The 22,250-nt window shown below is 37.2% G+C and overlaps 1 protein-coding gene across 1 annotated transcript in view; it reads left to right on the forward strand.

Moving 5' to 3' along the window:
- Positions 1 to 3,424: 3,424 nt before the first annotated feature.
- Positions 3,425 to 22,250, forward strand: part of LOC113081311 (active breakpoint cluster region-related protein-like) — a 138,077-nt gene continuing 119,251 nt past the window's right edge. Inside the window, exon 1 of the mRNA XM_026253393.1 lies at positions 3,425 to 4,851. Within this exon, the coding sequence (XP_026109178.1) occupies positions 4,194 to 4,851 (658 nt within the window). The 5' untranslated portion in view covers positions 3,425 to 4,193. The remainder of the gene's footprint in view (positions 4,852 to 22,250) is intronic.

A 22,250-nucleotide genomic window follows, 5' to 3' on the forward strand; every position in this document is an offset into this window, starting at 1 on the left:
TATGTAAAGCATTTACATAAAGCCGCAAGAGATTTCTATTTTGTCTCACACAGATCTTTTCGATCAAAACGAATAATAAAAGTTTATCTTTATTAAATCTGATTTGCACTTCTTTTGATTTCAACAGATCCTCTTATACAAATGCTTCACCTAAAAATGTAAATTATATTTATTTACTCACCCATATATATATATATATATATATATATATATATATATATATATATATATATATATATATATATATATATATATATATATATTCCATCAACATTCTTCTTGATATATACTATTTTTTTATTCCATTGAAAAATATCAAGGTGATGACTAGCCTACTGTACAGTACTGTACTTACACACTATTCAAGATGAGTTTGTTTCTTCATCAGAAAAGATTTGGAGAAATTAAGCATTACAGTGATAAGCATAAGCATTTGATCCTCTGTAGTGAAATGGGTGCTGTCAGAATTAGAGTCATTTCTGTCTAAAATGCCAGTCCATAATCCATAATACTGCTTCTGCCAGTGTAGAAGTTCATCCCCTGTTGTCCTCTAACATCAAAATCCACCGACATATTTGTTTAGGACCTATTTTTGACCGGTGCTTTATCTGTGCATATTTCTCTCCTGACTCAGATGAGACGACTTCTTCACTGGAGAAAGAAGTATTATGGATAGAGGGTGGTTTGAAGTTATAATCAACAGTTTTGGACTCCAACAGTGGTCTAAAGCATTTAAGTAAATGTTATTAGTTACTGTACTTGAGGATCTTTTAGGCTACTTTGTATAGTTTTAGAGAATTAACGGTGCAGTATTGACCCCACTTACTCTTTACTTCACTACATTTTTGAATAGGTATATGTACTCTTTATTATAATTAGTCATTACATTTTGCTTTGCACCTTATTTTTAACAGTTTATTTTTGCTACGAAAGAAGCTATATTGCCATCTATAGGGCACTAACTATATCTTGTGCGTTAACTTGTCAACAAGGCTTCTTCTTTTGTGTGAGTGTGAGTGCATTAGCAGGTAGTTGTGAGTCACTGGTGTTTTATATAAGACAGGAGGACATTACTACAGCCAGCGATGATATTTCCGTGATGTCTCGTTCCTGTTCTCATGGAACCGAGGTTACGATAGTTACCGGAGCATTTAATTATTCCCTTTTTGAGCACTTGTGCTTCACTGACAGTTCAATGTCTGCAGGCGTTTAAGAGGTGGTTGTGTTGACATTGATTTATTGGAATTTTGAGGTGTTGAGTTTTTTTCATACTATGGATGTCAATGGGTATCAGAAACTGAAGGTGAACTATCCCTTTAAATTCTGTTAAAATCAGACACTCTTTGACTTTTACTCAAGTCATGTGATTGGTAATGGACTTGTAATGGAGTCTTTGTAGCATCTCTTGCTTTACACCTCTGGACGGCACCCATTCCCTGAAGAGGATCCATTTGTGAGTAAGTTATGTAAGGCTAAACCACATTCTGAGGGAAAGTACATTTTCAGCAAATGTTCATTTTGGGGCAAACTGTTCCCTTAAAATCCTACGTTTTGTATTTTGTTGTACAGATTGACCACTAGAGGGCAGCACTTCATCATCAAACCTGAGAACATAACTTCCCCTTTCTGCCCCTGAGTCCAAGATATTAGCAGTTGCATCATTGTAGAATTCCCAAATACACAGTTTGTTGGGGGTTTTAGCCACATTTGCTTTAATAAGAAAAGAAAGAAAAAAAAACACCAAATGGTGACTTTTCCCCTCATGCTAACTGTAAATGATCTGTGGGATGGCAAATATGCATACTATAATGAAATGTGCAAAAATCTTAAATCACCATCATCATGTTTAAATACCAATCGATTCATTGTTATTTGTATGTCTTCCTCACAGTTGGGAAATGTGGTGCATCATGCATGTCACTGTGTCCCTCCTTTTTCACAAATTCATTTCATCAGTTTGCTAGAAAGTGTGGTGTGATTTTATTGTGTGAATTACCATGGTGACTGATCCAAGTTATGTATCATGCATTTACAAGCGATCATTTATAGACAAAAGTTGAATAGGCTTTTAGTCAAAATGACCTTGCAGTTCTGGGACAGAGTCCAAAATGGAACTGGAATAAAGCAACAATGTCTTCTAGAGGTTTCTCTCTCTTTGCCAAATGAAACATATTGCGCTGACCTTCCATGGAATAATGGTCCGTGCAACTAAAACAAGCCTGAATTTACAGGAAGACATTCTCTCTTCGGCTGCTATTCAAGCAGAAGTTAAATGCATTGATGCGTATCAAATAAAGGATGATCTAATCGGGTCTTCGGTTTCTGACACTGTTCATTGTGCTGCCGGTTTTATAATGGCTCTAAGCCTTACTTCTCATAATTCTTTTATTTCAGTTAATGTTTATTTTAATTCAAGCAAAACCATAATTTTAGCTTTATTTTAATTATAATAATCCTGCTTTGCTCACCCTCCCTTCTCATATCCTTCCAAACCTGTAGGACATTCTTTCTTAATTCGGACACAAAAGAGTTTAATTAATTCATTCCATACAATGAAAGTCAAAAGATTTAGTTTTGTCTTGTTTTAGACCCCACTGACTTTCATTGTGAGAAAACAGTTTAACCATTCTTCTCACAGAATAACGTCTGAATGTACAAAGAATTCAGAGCTTTTTTTTCTTTTTCTTTCTTTTTTTTTTTTTTTTTGGCAAACTATCCCTTTAAACCCCCTGTCTGGTAGTTAACCTGTTAAAATCAATAATTATATGCCAAAGCATTGAATGTCCCACACAAATACATTTTACAAGGCTTAAGACAGTCAGCACAGAATGGGATCAAAGGATGCAAAATGTTGTGAATTATTAATATTGATTCCTGCTGAAATGGCATTTGAATGTCCATAACCATAAGCAGACTAAAATCCTTGTGTTAGAGCTTTGTTTCATTGTGCTATGATAAATTGCAGAGGTTAAAATGAAAGTAATTTTTACAAAAGAAAGAAAAAATGTAGCATCTCACGCTCCTAACCACTTTCTAAAGTGGACTGATCCATGCAGCAGATGCAGCAGATGAGATATGCAGCTATCAGTACACACATCTCTCATCTTCAGTTTCTCATAGAACTGCTGGGACCCGGCCATTCCCGTTCTCCAGTTGACACGATGATACCCATATCAAATTTGTCCTGCACGACTCTGCTAATGGTATTGACAATCTGAATGAAGAACAGGCCCTGGCATCTCTGAACAGTTAATGGACCATGAATTAGACTCAACTGGGACATAAAACTCTTGACCTCAAATTCTCACCCCCCTAATTGCCATTATAATATGTAAATAATGCACAGAGAGCAGAATTAGGATTCAATCTATTATCAAGACACAAAATGCATCATAACAGCCTTTTGCAATACCACAACGGACAGACATGAGACGCACGGGAAAAAATTGTCTACACTGAAGTCAAGAGCTGTGTGTGTGTGTGTGTGTGTTTTTGTTGTTGTTGCAGAATGCATGAAAAAGATGCAAAGAAAAATTTGCATGGAAAACAATGAAACTCATAGTTTGATTCAGGAAATACAAGGATTTGTGTGCCTTTGCCCTTATCACTAAACTTTTGCTCGTCATTTTTACTGCTCCAACTCATGTCATTGTCATTTATTTATTTGTTTGTTAGTTTGTATCTGTTTATTTATAACTATTACTTGTTTTTTCAATTTGCAGTAATGCTATTTTACTTTATAATGCTTATTTTGTAAGAACATTGCAAGCTACATTTGCAAGGATTCGTTTTATTGTGTATTTTTTATTTTATTTCCATTTGGAAGCACATTTATTTGTAAACCTTAACTGAAATGTATATTAATAGGCAAACGCGTGTTTACTCAACAGGTGGGGCTTCAATGGTGCGTGAAAGAGCAACCACAGGGTGTAAATGTCTAAATGTAAACCAGTGGGTCTGATTGGCTCCGTGTCCAGGTGACGTCACGACTTTCCAATGTAGCGGAAGCCGAAAGTTTTTTATTTTTTTGCTCAGTTGTAAACTGATCTGTGGAGTGTGAGTGAGTGGATATGCGCGCACGAGACAATGAACAATCGCTGCTTCACAACAGGCGTTTGAGACCGTGAACCCAAGCTTTTTTCTAAGCCAGAAACACATTTTCAGGGAGCTTTTCCCCCCACCCTGCTTTAACGATGTGGGAACAGGCGGAATTTGAGAAGCACTGGAGGAACGAGTTTCCAGACGGTGAGGTGCCCGTGATGAACCTCAAGTCGGTGGAGGACATCGAGGCGGAGCTGGAGAAATGCAAAGCCAACCTGAAGGTGTTACAGCAGGCTCTGTCGGAAGAGAAGTTCAAGGTGATTTACCTTCAGACCACCATCGCGCAGAAGAAGAAAACTTATGACGTCGAGAGATGGTGCAACAAGGCAGATTCAAAGCAGGACAGTCCTCGCGACCCAGAGAGCAAAGACGGGGACGAGTCTTTCGCCCGGGACGCACTCCGGGGCAGCAAGACAGGTAAGCCCATCCTCGTCCCTCCTCGGAGAAAGCCCGATATTCCGCCAGAACACCCCTCGGCTCGTGAGAGCTCTCGGAACAGCGAGCAGGACAGCGACCGCGAGTTCGAGGACGCGGAGCTCAACGAAAACTTTCTGCGAAAAAACATCATCAACCCGAAAGGCAACGCTCGGGACAGCCAGCGGCTGTACCCTCGCCTCCGCTTGAGTCGGGAGCTGGACTCGGATGACGGCAGACTGTCTCCTGGCCTCGCGCTGCGCGGCTCTCACGGGTCCGGACGCAGCACACCTGACGCATACCTGAGCTCCGAGCACGACGACGACTCCTCTGCAGGTAAGACACACTTAACTCAAAACTCCTACCATACCAGTTTCTGATCACCTTCAAAGCGCCAGTGAAGTTCCCTGCAGGAGGAATGTGGGCTGCCACTGTTGATCACTTATCAAATACGCAATTGTGCTTGCTATGTCACATGTTTAGTCTGTTGAAATTGCATTTTGGGAATGTGTGTCACAGGACGTTGCTTGAAGGGATAGGCTAGTTCGCCCAAAAGTTTCCGTTCCAGCCATCTATGATTCAGTTTAGCTTTTAATCAGTGCGTGGCTTGCTGACAAAGAAAGGGTGATGCTTAGGGGGATTTTGAAACTCTTTTGATTGGTGGAGAAAAAGTAAATGGCCAAATGTTGTCTGAAACTTTACTTGTCATCTCTTTGTGGTTTATAGAACGGTTGTATAAAACTAAAATATCAAACACGCTATCATACGGTTTATTTCAGTTGTATAACTATACAGAAAAGTAGAGTACAGAAGTATTGGACTTATTGGAGAAGTATTGTACCCTGACTGGCTGTCAGAGAGATCCTTTTCTTCATTTGTTGTCCATTTACTGTCAACTGCAGTGCACAAGGTTTTCTCTTCTGCCAGTTTAATCAGTTAAATGCTGGATGTCTCAAAACATCATCATCGCTAATGTAATGATCTCACAACATGATCAGCTGAGTGTCCATAATTTGCTCTGGCAACACCACAGTGACACAGATAGGAGCTTTATCCGATTTGACACGCTTTAAAAAAACTCCACAAAGACTCTAAAACAGGAAAGAGGAAGAGGCACCGAATCTAATGGAACCACAGACGTTGCTCTTTGAGACATACTCACATGTTGTCACTTTCTTTGACCTATATGCATGAACATTTATGCTCATCAAAACCAGATCCCAACCCAAACTTCATTTATATTTAAAAACTGTGCATTTATTAGTCTGGGGTAGTATATTTGGGCAGTGGTGTGACCAATTATACAATACATTTGATGTTGTGCTGGGTGACATTGTGCAAACATTAACAAAAACTGTCCAAAAAATCTGTACAATTCTTGCCAAAATCCATGTGATTGGATGCATAGCCTTAGACATCAACAACAAAAATCTTTGTATTTATTTAGCTGTTAGTTAGTTATTTTTATTATTTGCATTTGGCATTATTTTTCCTCCGCTCTCTATAACCAGAAGTGCAACACTTTTCTGCATTATAAACCACAGCCTTTGAGTGTTCAGTCTTGAGTGGATTGATAGGAAACACCCTTTAGTTTCCACAGTATTGTTGAGATTGTAGTATAATGGAAACATAACAGTTCCATATCTGTTTAGTGTCAGTTGACTTGTCTGTACTCTGTCTGTGAAGTTAGCATGCCCGTTACTTGCTCTGTGAGACTTTGTCGGAGACAGTTTGATGGACTGATCCGGTTCATTTAATATGGGATAATCAGGGATTGGGGTTGATTGTGTTGCAGTGGGTTGGAAGGCAAAGAACATCTGGGCCTCTGGAAACGATGTGTGGGTGTGGAAGAGAGAGAGAGATGAAAATAAACTCCTAGGAAGTATTAGAGAAACACTGACCATATCCATTATGTTCATCTCCATCAAGGGCATACGTATGGGTTTTCAATGCAACGATGATGCATGTTCGTCCTGCACATTAAAAGCTGCCTTTTTAATGCCCAGCTGGTTGTTCGTGTTTCGAAACACTATTCATATATTTATCTTTCACATCAGTTTGTACACAGAATGTCATAAATTCAATCTCTTAAAGGTTTTAAAACATTTTTCAAGATTTATTTTTTTTAATAGGGGGGGGGGGGGTTGGGGGGTAGAAGATCATTATTTTATAAATGTCATTAAGTTTTCAAAGAGACCACATGACATTCATTGTCCTTGCCTTAAAAAGTGTCAACTTCTCTGATATTTCAAGAAACTCAGGATTTGTTGATGTGGCAGTTGAACCACATGAGATTTATAGGTCACACCACTTGACAGTTTTAATGAGCAGTGAAGTAGTTTTGTAAAAAGAGAACAATATAAGTCTCTTAACTCAGCAGTAGCACTTTTTATACAGTGAATCTTTGGTTTGGGAGGAGGTGTCTAGTATCTTTTTTCCAGTTGTGTAAATATACTAAATGTTCTCTGACTTCCTGTCAGTTTTACATTAACCATGGAGTTAACAATGTGGGTGTATATGGCTGTTTAAAGGGAAATGCAGTTTTATAGAGTTCATTGTTGGCCATGTGAAAATCATACGATCAGTAGGGCTGTCACTTTTAGTTTGAAAATCGATTGCACAATCGATCGGACCAACCAAAAAAAGTTTCGAAAATGAAAATAGGGAATCGATTTTAACCAAATATGTACACTATTAATTTTAAAAGAATTAAACAATAAAAAAATATAGATGTAAAAAAAACTCACAACCAAGCAGAAAAAGAAAATAAAGAATTCAGAGAGTGCAGAATGCCTTGCAAAAGCTAGACAGAAAAAAACTGCAATTGTACGCGCCTATAAGACCCAGTGACGTCGAAATGCCGTGTTCACACTCGAATAAAGCATCTGGCGCGAAAGATTTCAATTTTAAGTCAATGTAAAGTCGCGGCGCGGTAGACGCGAATTTGCCTCATTTGTACATCTAGTTACAGATTCTGAGTTATGAAAAGGACCATTGCAAACTGACAGTAATACCCCCACCTTGCGCAGCTGTACCTGAGTGTCCCTGGGACATCAGTGCAGTCTGAGCAAGTCTTCCCAACAGCTGGACATATAGTGAATAAAAAAAACACTGCTCTGCATCCCGAAAATGTTGATCGACTTGTTTTCCTGTCCAATAGATTTGTGAGCTGTCGGTTACATTCAATAAAAAAAAAAAAAAAACACACATGGCCCGTTCTCAAGTCCATTTAAAGTTTCATTTTTTTGAACAGTTGTTTGAAATGGATTGAATCATTATTTAAAATAATCTTGGAGATTTTTGAATTGCCTAAATCATAAATGCAGCTGGGTTGAAGCCTGCAGTGATGTTTTTCTTTTGTTATGGCAGCCGTCCCCTCTGCATATATATTTTTTCGAGAATGTTGCACTCCTGTTGCTGTTTGTTATTCTGCCAGAAACTTCATGCCAATAAATAAGAAATATTGCTGTCTTGTGCGTTTCCAGTGCTCTCGTTACATTCATCCATTATTTGACGTTGAAAAAGAAAAACATCTTTTTTTAGACATGGAAAATCGATTTTACAATCGATTCAATGAACACTTATGTCTAAAAAATCGAAAAAGATTTTTTCACAAAAGTGACAGCCCTAACCATCAGCCACTAAAATTTAGAGAAGCAGTTTTACCTTCTCTTACTCAACAATTTGAAACCCGTTTGAGTTTATAATTAGCCTCAGCCTCACTAAAGCAATTGGTTTAAATGCATCTTCTGACCTAATTGTCAGTCAATTTTATAAAGCCTTGAAGGCTTTGAGAAGCGTCTATGTAGTTTCCGTTTTGAATTAGATCAGGTTAATTTGTGAAGTTTTTTTTAGGTCTCAAGTATGCACTGGTTTTTCTTTTGTCTTTTTTCATGTAATGACTCAATTCTTAAGTAGTCAAGACTCTTACAACAAAGTCTAGTTGTCATAAGCTCCAACAACTTAGTCAAAAGTTTGTTTGCAATGCTGCCTGGGCAGGATGCAGCTGGATCAAATATGAAAATGACCAAAAATATATGCGGTTTGGATGAAGCATCTTCACTGTTTGTTAGATTTCCTCTGTGATGTTTCACTTTCAAGGTCTCTCTAGCTCCTCATCTGCAGCAACACCGCTGCCTGCCTTACTTTACAGAGATATATTTTTGGCATGAAGCTCAGCATATCGCTCTTTTGTTGTATATTTGCATAGGCTCATTTTAGAGTAGTAGCAATTCCTGAGTTTGACCTGAGATTGATTCTAAGTTTAAAGACCTTTTCTCATCCCTTATTTTTCCTAATTTCCCCTAATTTTTCCCACATTATTTTATCCCTACATAGGTACAAATGCCCAAATTTTTTAAGTGCTTGTAAATCTCTATTACACTATATTATCACCATATCTTGCATTCTTTCTTTTTTTCATCAGCTTTATTTCAATTACAACAGGTTTGCTATTTATTTTGGGAATGACTGATCATAGGTCTCATTAATCTGAGCCTGTACACCGCAGTTTTAGTGGGGAAGAGAAACTTTATTTGTGGGTAATTTTGGCAGTGTTCACTCATATATTGAGGTCAGTGGGGATCTACTATCAATCAGTTCTAAAAAGAAATCCAAAACCTCTGTCTATTTAAAACAAGATGGAATCCAATATTTGGTAATTATATAGCATAATTGGACATTTATAAGCAATTGTTCATAGGTTAGTCATTTTTGACAGGGACACCACAAGTGTAAGTTGGGGGGGGGGGGAATCCCCAAAAGTACAAACATTATCAAAGTTAGTTTGAACAGAGCAAGTTAGTTTAAATCCAATCTGATAACATTAACATTTTTAGCAAAAATAACTGGAACATGACATGAGGGTTAAGGGAGTTGTGTAACAGAAAAGTGTAAAGCCTGTTCTAGTCAGTGTTGCAAAAGTGCCTGAATGAAATGCATGATTTTCCTTGATTTTCTCTGTCATGCTTTCCTTATGACAAATGTTTTGCCTGTTGAGGCGTGTTTCTACAGAGCTGGTTAGAGATCCCTAACTGCCTGCCAAGCATGAACTGTGTGTGTGTGTGAAAGAGACAGTCCCTCCAGAAAAACATGGATTTTTTTTTGTGATTGTTGCGGGCAAAAATCCTTGATTTTGCAGCAGTTTTTTCTTAAAAAATGCGATGGAATATGCGGATATTTTTGCAATCTTATGCGATGAAATTGCGGGAACTTGCAAAAACTGCGGTTTGATGAAAAAGTGAAAATAAGATGAACCCCCCCCCAAAAAAAATCCTGTTCTCACTAGGCTACTACCTTACTGTAAAGAGTCATTTCTTATGACTTCCTGAGATAAGCAAACATACTAAATCACATAATATTTAAGTTCTCATTCTGTTTTATTTCAGACCTTAATTAACACATGGCTCAAACTTACAAAACATTGAGTCAAACAAGTTCTCTAGCTTTACAAAAAGAATATTCAACAACTTCTGTAAAAATGAATACAAATAAAATATACACACAAATATACAAATGCTGTTTTACAGGAATTGCAAAGCGCAATCTCTTATTGCAACGTAAATTATTTTACATACTACCAATATACATACAACTGTAAGGTTTTGGTACTATTCTGTAACAAAAAAGTACAATCTTACGAGTGCATCAACTTCTGAATGAAAGTACAACAGTCCACTGTGAAAATGAAAGCTAACTGCGTAGCCTTTAACACTGGCTTATCATTCGCCATCCTCATCCTCATCCATCTCTCAAAATAATTTGCCCCACTGTCATGTAACATACCGGGTAACTGCTTCGCGGTCTTTTGAGGTTATTTTTGTTGGCAGATGAGAATGATTTGCGTCCTTGTTACAACCCATTGTTTTGCATCTTGTCATTTTGTCTCCTTTTTTTTTGTATTTGAAAGTGTTTTGTCCAGGTAGGATGCTGATTGGCTCCTAAAGGTTAATGACTGGCCCATCTAGATTGGTGCATTCAATCTTAGGCACACCTTAAAAGCCCTGATGTCACTTCCTTTCTCCAGTGCAGTGCAGAGTAGAGAGAGAGAATTGTTGTTTTTTTGGTTGTTTGGTCTCTGTTGAACTTTGATACTATTTTTTTGTAAGTAGGAACTGATTGGTATTTTGACTCTATTGCTTGTTATGATGTGTATTTGGATTCTCCTTGTAACTCTGTTTGCCTGATCTTGTAAATAATTGTATATCATTGTAAATCTAGAGGGTTGGGAGAAAGTAAGGAGTTTGACGCCATTTTGTTTATTGTAACCTTTTGATCTCTGTTTTTTGGTTAGGGAGTTAGGTTAAAATATTGTACTTTTATTTTGTTTATTTTGTTTAGTGTATAAGAAAGAGGTCTTAAACTACAGAAGTTTTGTTTATTATTTTGGCCTGGTCAACTCCTGAAGAATATTCCCCCATTTACTTATTTTGTTGGTTGTATTTTTGTTTGGCTCAATTAAAAACCCTCTAAAGAATCCCCGTTTTCTCCCTTCTCTTTTTTATGTTATGCCTTTACCCCTAGACGGGCGTAACAGTCCTTCACCGTGGTTTCACCACGGGCTTCACACTTCAAAGATGATGTTCATGTCGTGCAATTACGTCACTTCATAAGGTTCCCATTTGGAAATAATGGCGATTTACTTGTGTGCTAAGATATATGTGACTTTTTGCAACAAAAATTATTATTATTGTGAAATCATTCTACCTCCGCATATTTTGCTTCCTGAATCGGGATTTTATGCGGCGAAAGTGCGGCGTATTTGGAAAAAATGCAAACCAGGGATGCACGATATTGGATTTTGGCCGATATTCGATATGCCGATATTTTCTAAATAATTTTGGCCGATACCGATATATATATAAATTTTCGGCTGATATATTTAAACTTTAATTTTACTGAAGAGAAATCCATGTACTCTTCTGTAGTGATTCTACCATAAATGTATTATTTTACAAATGTAGACAGACATTCACACCTGAAAAACAGGTCAATTATTTCACTTGGAGAATATCGGTTTGGCTCATCGGCAGAAATATTCATATCGGCCGATACCGATGATGGTCATTTTAAGTTTTATCGGCCGATACCGATGTTGTGCTGATATTATCGTGCATCCCTAATGCAACCCCCGCATAAATATGCAGCCCTTGGCTGATTATGCATTAAATCACGCGATCGCATAATCGCGTTTTTCTGGAGGCACTGAAGAGAGAGAGAGACAGAGAGACAGAGGGAAAGACCGTAGGGAATATGACGGCAACTAGAATCACTGTCTACACAGTAGGGCTGTCACTTTTTATTCTATTCGAATATATTCGCACGTAGATATTCGAATATATTAGAATACATTGCATTATATTCGATATCCGTTCTAATTTAATTTTTCTCAAAAGTGACACCCCTACTACACAGACAAAATAGACACAGTTTACACAGACAAAAGTCTTTGTCAGAACTATCTCTTCTAATAATAAAGATGTCTAGGATAATTATTTAAATTTTTTGTTTGATTATTTCTAATAATCAAACTTAATTAAGTCCAGATATAGTGGAAGGCAACAGAGATTTTACAAGGAAAATTAAAGCAATCTAAATTATACAAAAAATTTAATGAATCATACCAAAAATAAAACGCATTATTTTTCAAATACTGTACATTTTTGTAGGTCCTCTATGCCCCGCCTCTCTCAAACACATAGTTTTCTACAAAGTCCCTCCTTCTGACAAGCGCAGTCTGCTCTGATTGGCTAACTGACCCAGTGCATTGTGATTGGCTGAACACCGCAAGCACTCATCGGAAATGTAACGGCACTTTCCATAATCGTGAGCTTCATCTTTCAAAATAAATGTAAAGACAGTTAATAATGACCTTAGTTTTACCATCAATTCAAGCCCAAAAGGGGAACAGTCAAATTACATACACAGTGATGAAGCTCGTATGTGTTTGCAGTTTACTAAACTGATTAATTAGTTGATTGCTGGATAATGAAAATCCATTTTGATAGTTTTTCTGGGTTGCGTCCGTTGTTGGAACAGCTGAGAAGGTCCGTTGTCATTACCCGGTACCAGAGCTTCCTCTAGAGGTGGAAATAACTGACACCATGCGCTGTTTGTTTTGACACGTGACGCTGTGTGCTGTACAGAGTGGGACACTTAAGACACGGATTTAAAAAGAAACAAAATGGTGTGTATGCAGTATATAGTACAGTATATGTTTCCGTATCATTATAAAGTAATTTGTTGACTAGATGCTGCATTAGTAGTGAAAGAACAGAAGTTTGAATGTTTGCCATCAATACTGTGAAATTAGTAAGCACCTCAAGCGGTGTAAAACAATGTCACGATTGTTACTAGTGGTTGACCGATATACTGTATCGTTTTGGCCGATATATCGCCTGGGAGACTTTTTAGTGCTGAAGACTAAAGAAGATATTTTGGAGAATGTGGGTAACCAAACATTTGCTGGTCCACATTGATTTTGATAGTAGCAAAAAATATATATGGAAGTCACTGTGGACCAGCAACTGTTTGGCTTTCCACGTTCCTCAAAATAGCATTTGTTGTTCAGAAGAAGAAAGAAACTCATTCAGGTTTAAAACCACTTTTGCGTGAGTAAATGGTGGTATAAATTTAAAACACTATTACAGAACTGACAGACAGCTGACAGAATTGTTATTTTTAGGTGAATTTTTCCTTTAACATTAATAAAAACAGGTTCACACGTACTGTGTTTGCGGTGCTTATATAGTATGTGTATGCGGTGCAGAAGCAGCCGAGAGAGCGCATTATAATGTAATGTGAAAGCGCATTAAAATAATGCACGAGCACGAATCTCTCTGTTCGCACAGAGATTTCCTTTGCTCTGTCACAAAACCAGACATGCTTGCTTAGATACACGCTGCTCTCATCCGGAGAGAGTGTGCGCACATAAAACGTGTCTAATCACACTTAAACTGCGTACTGTGCACTCACAACTCTCTCTATGCTCATGTGCTAGATATTAATTATTTCTAGCCTTGTACCAGGTGCAGTGTGAGCGCTCTGATCCGTTAACATGGGCTCGGAAAAAAGGCACATCCCAGACAGTATGTGAACCTGGAGTTAGGCATATGGCCAGTCTGTTCTGTTCTCGCGCTAGGCGCGTTGCATTCTGATTGGATCGGATAGCATACTGCGGGAGGTCAGGGCTGTGGAAAATCGTGCTGTAAAGCGATTTTAGAAATCGCGCACGTTCAAAGCAGGATTTTATGACGATTTCTATTAATCGCACAGCCCCAGAATGAACTAGCAATGAACAGAAACTAACTCGGGCTGGCACCGCTCAGTAAAACGGGAAAACCAGATCCAGGTAGAGCTCGGCAGCGGGTAGACAGTCAGTGGAGCAAGCAGTCAGGAGAGAACACGTTGATAGCCATTTATGTTCCCTTGTTTACAGCCATTTATGCATGTTTGAATTTGTTGTTCTGTAGCATATAGGGATGGGTATCATTAAGGTTTTAACGGTATTACTACTCTTACCGATACTGCTTAACGGTCCGGTACTTTAACGGTATTCTTATCGGTACTTTGTGTTGTGTTAGTCAGTCGAAAACTTTGCATTTCTCTGTCTGCACATAATGCACTTTTGAAAGATGCTTTGACAGATTGCTTGTTTCTCCGCCCTTACATGCAAAAATTTTTTTGCACTTATGACAACCAGCGTTGTCTGCATCAACTCTAGTGAAGTAAAACCACACTTTGGAACGTTAATGTGGTTATTAAGCAAAAATACATAGTACATTATTTTTTTCCCCCTCCAGTACCGAAAGCAGAACTGATACCGTCAGATCTTACTGATACTATGGTCTTTCATAATTTAGCCCCGGGCCATTTTAATACCGGGTTTCGGTACCCATCCCTAGTAGCATGCAGCAAAATTATAAATTAGTGGTTTATTCTTAAACCAATCAGCGAGCTCGAAAAGTGGAAGCATAGTTACAGTTTAATTATTATTATTATTTTTTAAAATTTAATTATAGGCCTATATATGAAATGACTTATGTTATGACTTAGGCACTTTTACATATATTGGGCAGCCAACAGGTTGAAAACCACTGATATAAAGCATTCGACTATTTCTACCACAACACCATGGTTACAGTTAGCGTTACCGCTGCTGGTTTCCTGACGTATGTCATCCCTGTTTATGACAGAGATTTCTGTGCAGAATTTGAATGATTCTCACTAGATCTTGCAGTAATTTTTTTTATTGTGTGACGAATTCAAACGCTTCTCACTGGATCTCGCAGCACTGTTGCATCTGTGCAGTAACAGTGTTGCGAAATAAACTTTTACAGTACGTAAAATGCACAGCTAAACAGATGAGTTTTGAGTATAGATTTAAATGTGACTACTGTTTTAGCACATCACATTATACAAATGTGTTACCCTGACGTGTAGCTGTCATGGAAGTGGGAACCGAAGTCGCAGATTTTATTTTCACTGGCCGCTAACATTACACATTGCATGGAAGGCAGTATTTGAAATGGCATATTGGGGGCACTTTAAAAACACATTTATGTGGAATAGGGGTTTAGACCAATGAGATTTTACTGTGGGCATGGCTTCCTAGTGCAAAAGGACAGCAATATTTTTTTCTTTCACTTACTGCGTTTAATCGCTGATAAATTCAATCTCAAAAGAAAGCTGCTTTTGTGTCTCACATAGTTGGGACACAATGTAGTTGCATCTATAAATTTGCTGTAGCTAAAAATATTACATCTAAAACAATCTAGTTGTCTCGTAAAAAATCCTGATCGTTGAACCTTTACTGAACCCTTAAACTGGATAGTAGTGACTCTAGCTTTCTAACTTTCTGGTGTGTTGCGATGGAGATATCATGGATATCAGGCAATCACTATCCTAAGAGAGTAGTGGGCGGGATGTGAACTCTGTGTCTGTGTGTGTGTGGACCACTTATGTGCTTTATGTTGTACGTCAACCAGTTAGGATGGTCTGCAATGTTTCTGCACATGCATCAGCATCACTTTGCAGCTCTGCAACTGCAATCAAAGAAAACCAAAGCGAGTTCAAGATGCATCTCATTTCCTGCTGTGTCATGCCATAGATTCACACCATAATTCATTCAACACCATTAGCACCTCAATGCCGTTACCGTGGTCTTTGCAGCTCTTCAGTGTTTTTGTCAGAGGCTTGTTCTCCTTAACCGCAGAGACAACACTGTTGTCTATTGTTCAAGGCCAACACACCGCCGGTTCATAGTCATTTTATACATGTTTGAGTGTGATTAAGTATTCAGGAAACCAATTCAGCAGAAATCGGATGCTGATATATGGATTTAGTGTTCTATGAATCCTGTTCTATTCGCTTGCACAATAAAGGTTGTCTTATTTTCTCTTTCTGTGGATTTGGTACAGTTTAACCCTGCAGTACAGTTAGTATAGTTGCTTATGCAGTTATTGTTACTGCTGTAAAACCATAGCAACTGTGATGTCATTCAAATAGTCAGATAATCTTTCCAAAACCTAGAGAGCATTTATAGTCATTATTGGCAGACTCCTAACAAGATGGCTATTTCAAACAGTGGTCAGCAATGGGTTGCTTTTTTAATCAGAATTAGATATTTTCAGGGTAGGCAATCTCAGAATCTGTTCTATTATTGTATCAGAAATAGAATAGAAATGGTAAAATCTAATAAAAAATGAAAATATTTGTGTGTGCCATGTACAGTACAGACCAAAAGTTTGGACACACCTTTTCATTCAAAGAGTTTTCTTTATTTTCATGACTATGATTTTCACACTGAAGGCATCAAAACTATGAATTAACACATGTGGAATTATATATGGAATTATATACATAACAAAAAAAGTGTGAAACAACTGAAAATATGTCATATTCTAGGTTCTTCAAAGTAGCCACCTTTTGCTTTGATTACTGCTTTGCACACTCTTGGCATTCTCTTGATGAGCTTCAAGAGGTAGTCACCTGAAATGATCTTCCAACAGTCTTGAAGGAGTTCCCCGAGAGATGCTTAGCACTTGTTGGCCCTTTTGCCTTCTGTCTGTGGTCCAGCTCACCCCTAAACCATCTCGATTGGGTTCAGGTCCGGTGACTGTGGAGGCCAGGTCATCTGGCGCAGCACCCCATCACTCTCCTTCTTGGTCAAATAGCCCTTGATGCCTTCAGTGTGACTCTACCATTTTCATAGTCATGAAAATAAAGAAAACTCTTTGAATGAGAAGGTGTGTCCAAACTTTTGGTCTGTACTGTATATTTGTGGTTATTGAGGTTTCACGTTATTAACTTAGCAACATGTTATTGCCTTACTTTTTTGTCAAGGCAGTTCATTTGGTTTATTTTGGTAAGGGTTTTTCTTTTTTTTCTTTTTTTTGGTGACTATTTATTATTATTATTTTTTTTAATAGTAGCATTTTGTAATGTTAGTCATAGTCAAAAAAGAAAGTTAACTAGGGCACGTAATTGGCTAATTAAAGACAAGTTTGCTGATTTTCAATCAGCTTTGTTGTTGCAGAATGTCAGTGAACAATGTCTACTCATTCTCCATGTTACCTGTACCCAGATATTCCTGTTATGCAGCTGGACGATGCGTTTTGAAATTAGAAAGTTATCTTTCTACAGCAGAGACAGCAAGTTTTATTTGTGCCCTTTTTTATGAATAAGTTTTTAAGAATTTTGTGTACATCTCATTTGCATTTCATGATGTGACTGTATTATGCATATATTAGTGTTATTGTCAGCTACCGTCCACGTTGCTTGATAAATATTACCAGAATCAGCCACTGAATAACCCATACAGTTCAGACACTATTTATCATTTTCGTAAGCTTAAGCTTGTCTGTTTGACAGCAATCAGAATCTGACCATTTTGAAAGAAATGATAGAATGTTTGTGCATCATCAAACAGATCTTCAGCAGTTTTATCTCTCTGACCTTTATAGCTGGTTTGAAGTACACAGTCTGTGCACATATGGCTTGTCTTATGATACGATCAATGGCACACATCTGCTGACGGCTCATTAGTCTGTCCATGTTCACTTGGTGATTTCCAGTCAAACGAGGGTGAGACTTTTCATATTCATACTAGGTAATGAGCAAAGTGATTTCTACTGCAGTGCTATGACCAAGTGACTTTAAAGCATGATTAGCGTGTGTTAACAGCTGATAATTTCCTTTAGAAACATTCCTGAGGACCTTTTAGATTGACATCACACTTGTCTTCAGGCCAGGCTGTCAGAAGCGTGACATCTTTGGTAGTTATACAGGATTTCAATCCTGCTACATTTGTATAGTAACGAACAGTCTCTAAAAAAATCACAAACTTAACCTCAGTTGTAGGCCTTGAGTCAGGGTAGAAACCGTATAAGAAGATGAAAATAAGGCTGTGAAGTATAGACTAACAGTCTTTACAGTGGAATGTACTGGTCTGATCTTAGATTACATGTAATTTTCACAAATAACAACATTTAAAACTTAAAAAAATGTTGTCAGTTCAGTTCTGTGTGTTTTTAAGCAACAATACTATCTCTCAGCCTCGTTTTCTTCTTTACTGTTAAAAATTAAAATCTGCATGAAATAAAAATGTACCCTATTTACTTAATTAGCACACATTGCTAGTATTGAAGTCAACAATTAGTGCAAGTTATTCCCATGAAAATAATTGTTAGTTTTAGTAATCTTTAATCTAAATCTGAACATTTCTGAAATGGCATTTCTCTGATGACGTTAGTTTGATGGCTTGGACAGGATATCCTTTACCACTCCCTTCCAACCGTTAATTATCTGCGAGTGAGTGATGGAGAGGAGGAGTGCTAAAATCAAATGTTATGGTGCCACCCTTACTAAGGTCTGTTTTGTCATAATGTTATTGTAAGAACAGACATTTTTTTTATGCACATTTCCTTTTCCCTTTCATGCTTCATCTTTAAAAATAAATGTAAAGGACAGTTAATAATGTCCTTAGTTTTACCATCAGTTCAAGAACAGAGTGGAGTGACAGACACAGTGATGAAGCTCGTATGTGTTTGTAGTACACAAGCCACGGACGGTTAAGACACCGGACACAACTACATGTCTCTCTCGCTCTTTCTCTCTCTCTTGCTCTGTCACACACACACACAGACACGATGCACAAAACTCTGCATTTGAACTAGTTGTCGACCGATATTGGTTTGTTGATAGCCGATGCCGATATCTTAGAAAAGCAGGGGGTCCAATAGCCGATATAATTTCTTTTTTTTTAAATGACAAAGAATATTTCACAAATAAATCAATATTTAATAAAAATATAATTAAAAAGGAGATAAACACTGTAAACAACAGGGCACTCCGTATTTTAGGAAGTTTGTGTCCATTGGGAATCATATTTTTCAAATAAAGCAAAGGTAACACTCATTTTACATACAGCACACAATGAAAATGACATGGATATGACAGTGGGAAAATGCATAAAGGGCAGAATAATTTGAAATCACAAGTTTAAAGTTTTAAAAAAATATCGGCCCATTGTTTCCCACAGCCTTATTCTATTTGTGGCGGCACTCCTCCGCCCCCATACACTCTAAAAACTGCTGGGTTGAAAACAACCCAATTTGGGTTATTTTGACAACCCAGCGCTGGGTCAAAAAGGGACGAACCTAGCGCTGGGTTGTTTTAACCCAACCAGTTGGGTTATCATATTTAACCCAGCCTGCTGGGTTGCCTTTTTTATGGTTTAAAATGACTATATTGCAGGGTTTAAAAAACAGAGCGGGTGTTTTTTATATCACTGTATTTCAGAAGGAAAACTACTGTATTTAGAAAATGTTCGATATCATTTCGCATGTGCTTGATAAGGCAGCGTCTGTGAGCTCAGTACCGCTCTGCAGCCGTTACCGGAGAAACCTACCTCTCCCGCTCTTAGCGCCTCCTGCTGGCAGAAAATAAACTCGCAGAGTGCAGCCATGTGGGGAAACGATGCATTTCTACGATAAAATTAACCCAAATTGAGCTAGGCATTAAACCTACAAATGTTGTTCATTTTAAATATCACTTTTACACACAAATAATAATTACCAAAAGGAAAATATTTATTAAAAACAAGAGAAAAGTCAAAAAGTAACATGTTAGAAGAAATGCAGAAAAGGATGGCATTAACAGCTACAGAGTTCATAAACAAAGCATTGAACATTTGATGAATATAACTTAAGATCAAATTGGACTTTGTTCAATTGTATATATTGTATAAAAATATACGAAAACACATACAATAAATTTACAATTAGTTAGGTTTTTTTCCAACTATTCTGGCATGACAGTACACAAATAAATCACAACATAAACTTTGATATTATAACCTTTAACAGACGCGTGTGTGTGTGTGTGTGTGTGAAAGAATGTGAGCAGGTGTATGAATGACAGTGTAAACTTTTCTACTAAACAACACAGAAAAATCATTTAACTTTTTTTTTTTTTACAAATTATACACTTACAGTTTTTTTCATTGTCCATGAATACAGATCATGCATCACGGTCAATTTTCATGATCTCTTTAGCATAACTGATGTTATCATGAAGAAACCCCATCTGCACAGCATCTGACATCTTCTACATCATCCAGGGCAGCGTCCTCCTTTAAAACCAGTGCTGTTTAGGGGAAAGAAGATTCTCCTCTCTGACCAGGATTCATCCCAGTCACCACCTGCTCTTCATCAGTGGCCTAAGAGAAACACATTTGAAAAAATTAAACATTTAATTAAACTATCGATTTTCAGGTAGAGGTGTATTCACATCCGTAAGGATAGGTAAATAATCGGTTTTAAAGTTTCAACACTTGTGTGGTTGTTTAATGTCTCAGTCCACCATAGCGCTCCAGGAGGCTATAATGGCAGCACTAGTGTGAGGACAGGTGATATTGTTTGAATAAATATTGCTTTCAGAAAGCTTCTTTACTGAAACATTAAAACAGACATGACATTCACATACCTCACAATATTCATGTACATGGAGGGCTGCTCTTCAAACCGTTAGTTCACCAAATAATTAAAATGTTCATAATTTACTCTCCTCATGTTTTTCCAGACTCATACAAACTCTGTTCATTTTTTGGAAAGCATATGAATATATTTAATATTCTCTTTTTGTGTCCTCCATTGCTGGTCTGGGAGATCAGTATTTTATTTTGAACATACATGTTTGCTATCATATAATTTAAGATGTATTCATATATAAATATCAGAATTTATAGAATAACTCTATATTTATGAAGCTTGAAAATACTGATTATCTAAACTATAAATGGATTAACAAATATTATGAGAAAACTAAAAATATATTAATTTATGTTGTAAAGACAGACAAAAGTCTTATAGGTTTGGAATGACTTGAGGGCAAGTAAATGATTTTTTGTGTGAACTTTACCTCTAAGAGCGAAGACCAAGAATAATGACTCTCCAAATCAGACAACTCCAAAGTTGGTTTGAGTTCTGCAATGAAAAACACAGACATCAATGGTCTTAATGAAATGAGCACGTAATCACACTGTTGTTGCATCAAAATGTGAAGTAAACTGGCAGGAGACAACAGAAAAATTTATTTTCTAAAAATAACTTACATAAAATCTCAAGGGAATGATGATCTCCCATGTCTCTTGCTTTTAACATCTACAAAAACAAAAAACAAACATTATTTTACTCTTAGTAAAACACAACAACAACTGATAACATGAAATTATGAAGTTTACTTGCCTTAAACGATATTTCCCTCTCTTCAGAAGAAGCTGAGAAAACCACCTCCTCACACAAGACTTGTGTGTCCTTAACTCCAGTTAGTTCTGCAAAGAGGGGCATCAATGGTTTCAATAAAATATTAACATATACATACATACATATATAAAATCACACTGTTTTTGCATCAAAATGTGAAGTTAACAGGCAGGACACAACAGAAACATAAATTTTCTAAAAAAAAAAAAAGTAATAATAATTTAACTTACATCAGTCTCAAAAGAATTAAGTTATCTTGTCTCTGGATTTCAACATCTAAAAAAACCACACACATTATTTTAGTCTTAGTAAAAATAAAGATAACTTGATGTTATACTGAAGTTTACTCTCCTTAAACCGTCTGTCCCTCTCTTCAGAAGAACACCTCCTCCTCCTCATCCTCACACAGGTCTGTGACTCCTCACACAAACAGCTTCTGTGTCTTTAACTCTCAGCGCGAGGACAATGAAGACCGGAGCTGGACAAGTCTGAAACATTACATGTAAAACATACTTTTAACAGTTACCACTTCAACAGCCTCAAAATAATTATGCTAGTCTTTACTACACAATGCCGTTTCCTTTAGGAGACAAACATACATTCAGTTTAACCGCGAAAAAAAAAAGACAAATTCACATGAGCGTAACCGTGACCATAACCGTCTGTTAACGCCTCAAAGAGAACAGATAATGTAAAATCTTATGTAAATATGACAAAATACATTCACAGACGTTATATTAAAAGTACATCCTCCGTTCAGTAACGTTACATGAGGCAGTTAAGACCTCCGTGTCCGAGGCGAAAACCGCGTCCGTTTTTTTTATATAACGTTAAGCTCCTTTGTTTCCGCCTTTCATAAAACCTTCCGCCTTTCATACAACCGGGTAAACAATAAAATATAACTTTACATTTTGAATATTTAACGTTACTTACCATAGTCTTTCACTCGCTTCTCGCTTCTATCACGCTGAG

The sequence above is a fragment of the Carassius auratus genome, chromosome 5, assembly GCF_003368295.1.
Source record: "Carassius auratus strain Wakin chromosome 5, ASM336829v1, whole genome shotgun sequence".
Classification (NCBI taxonomy): Eukaryota; Metazoa; Chordata; class Actinopteri; order Cypriniformes; family Cyprinidae; genus Carassius; species Carassius auratus.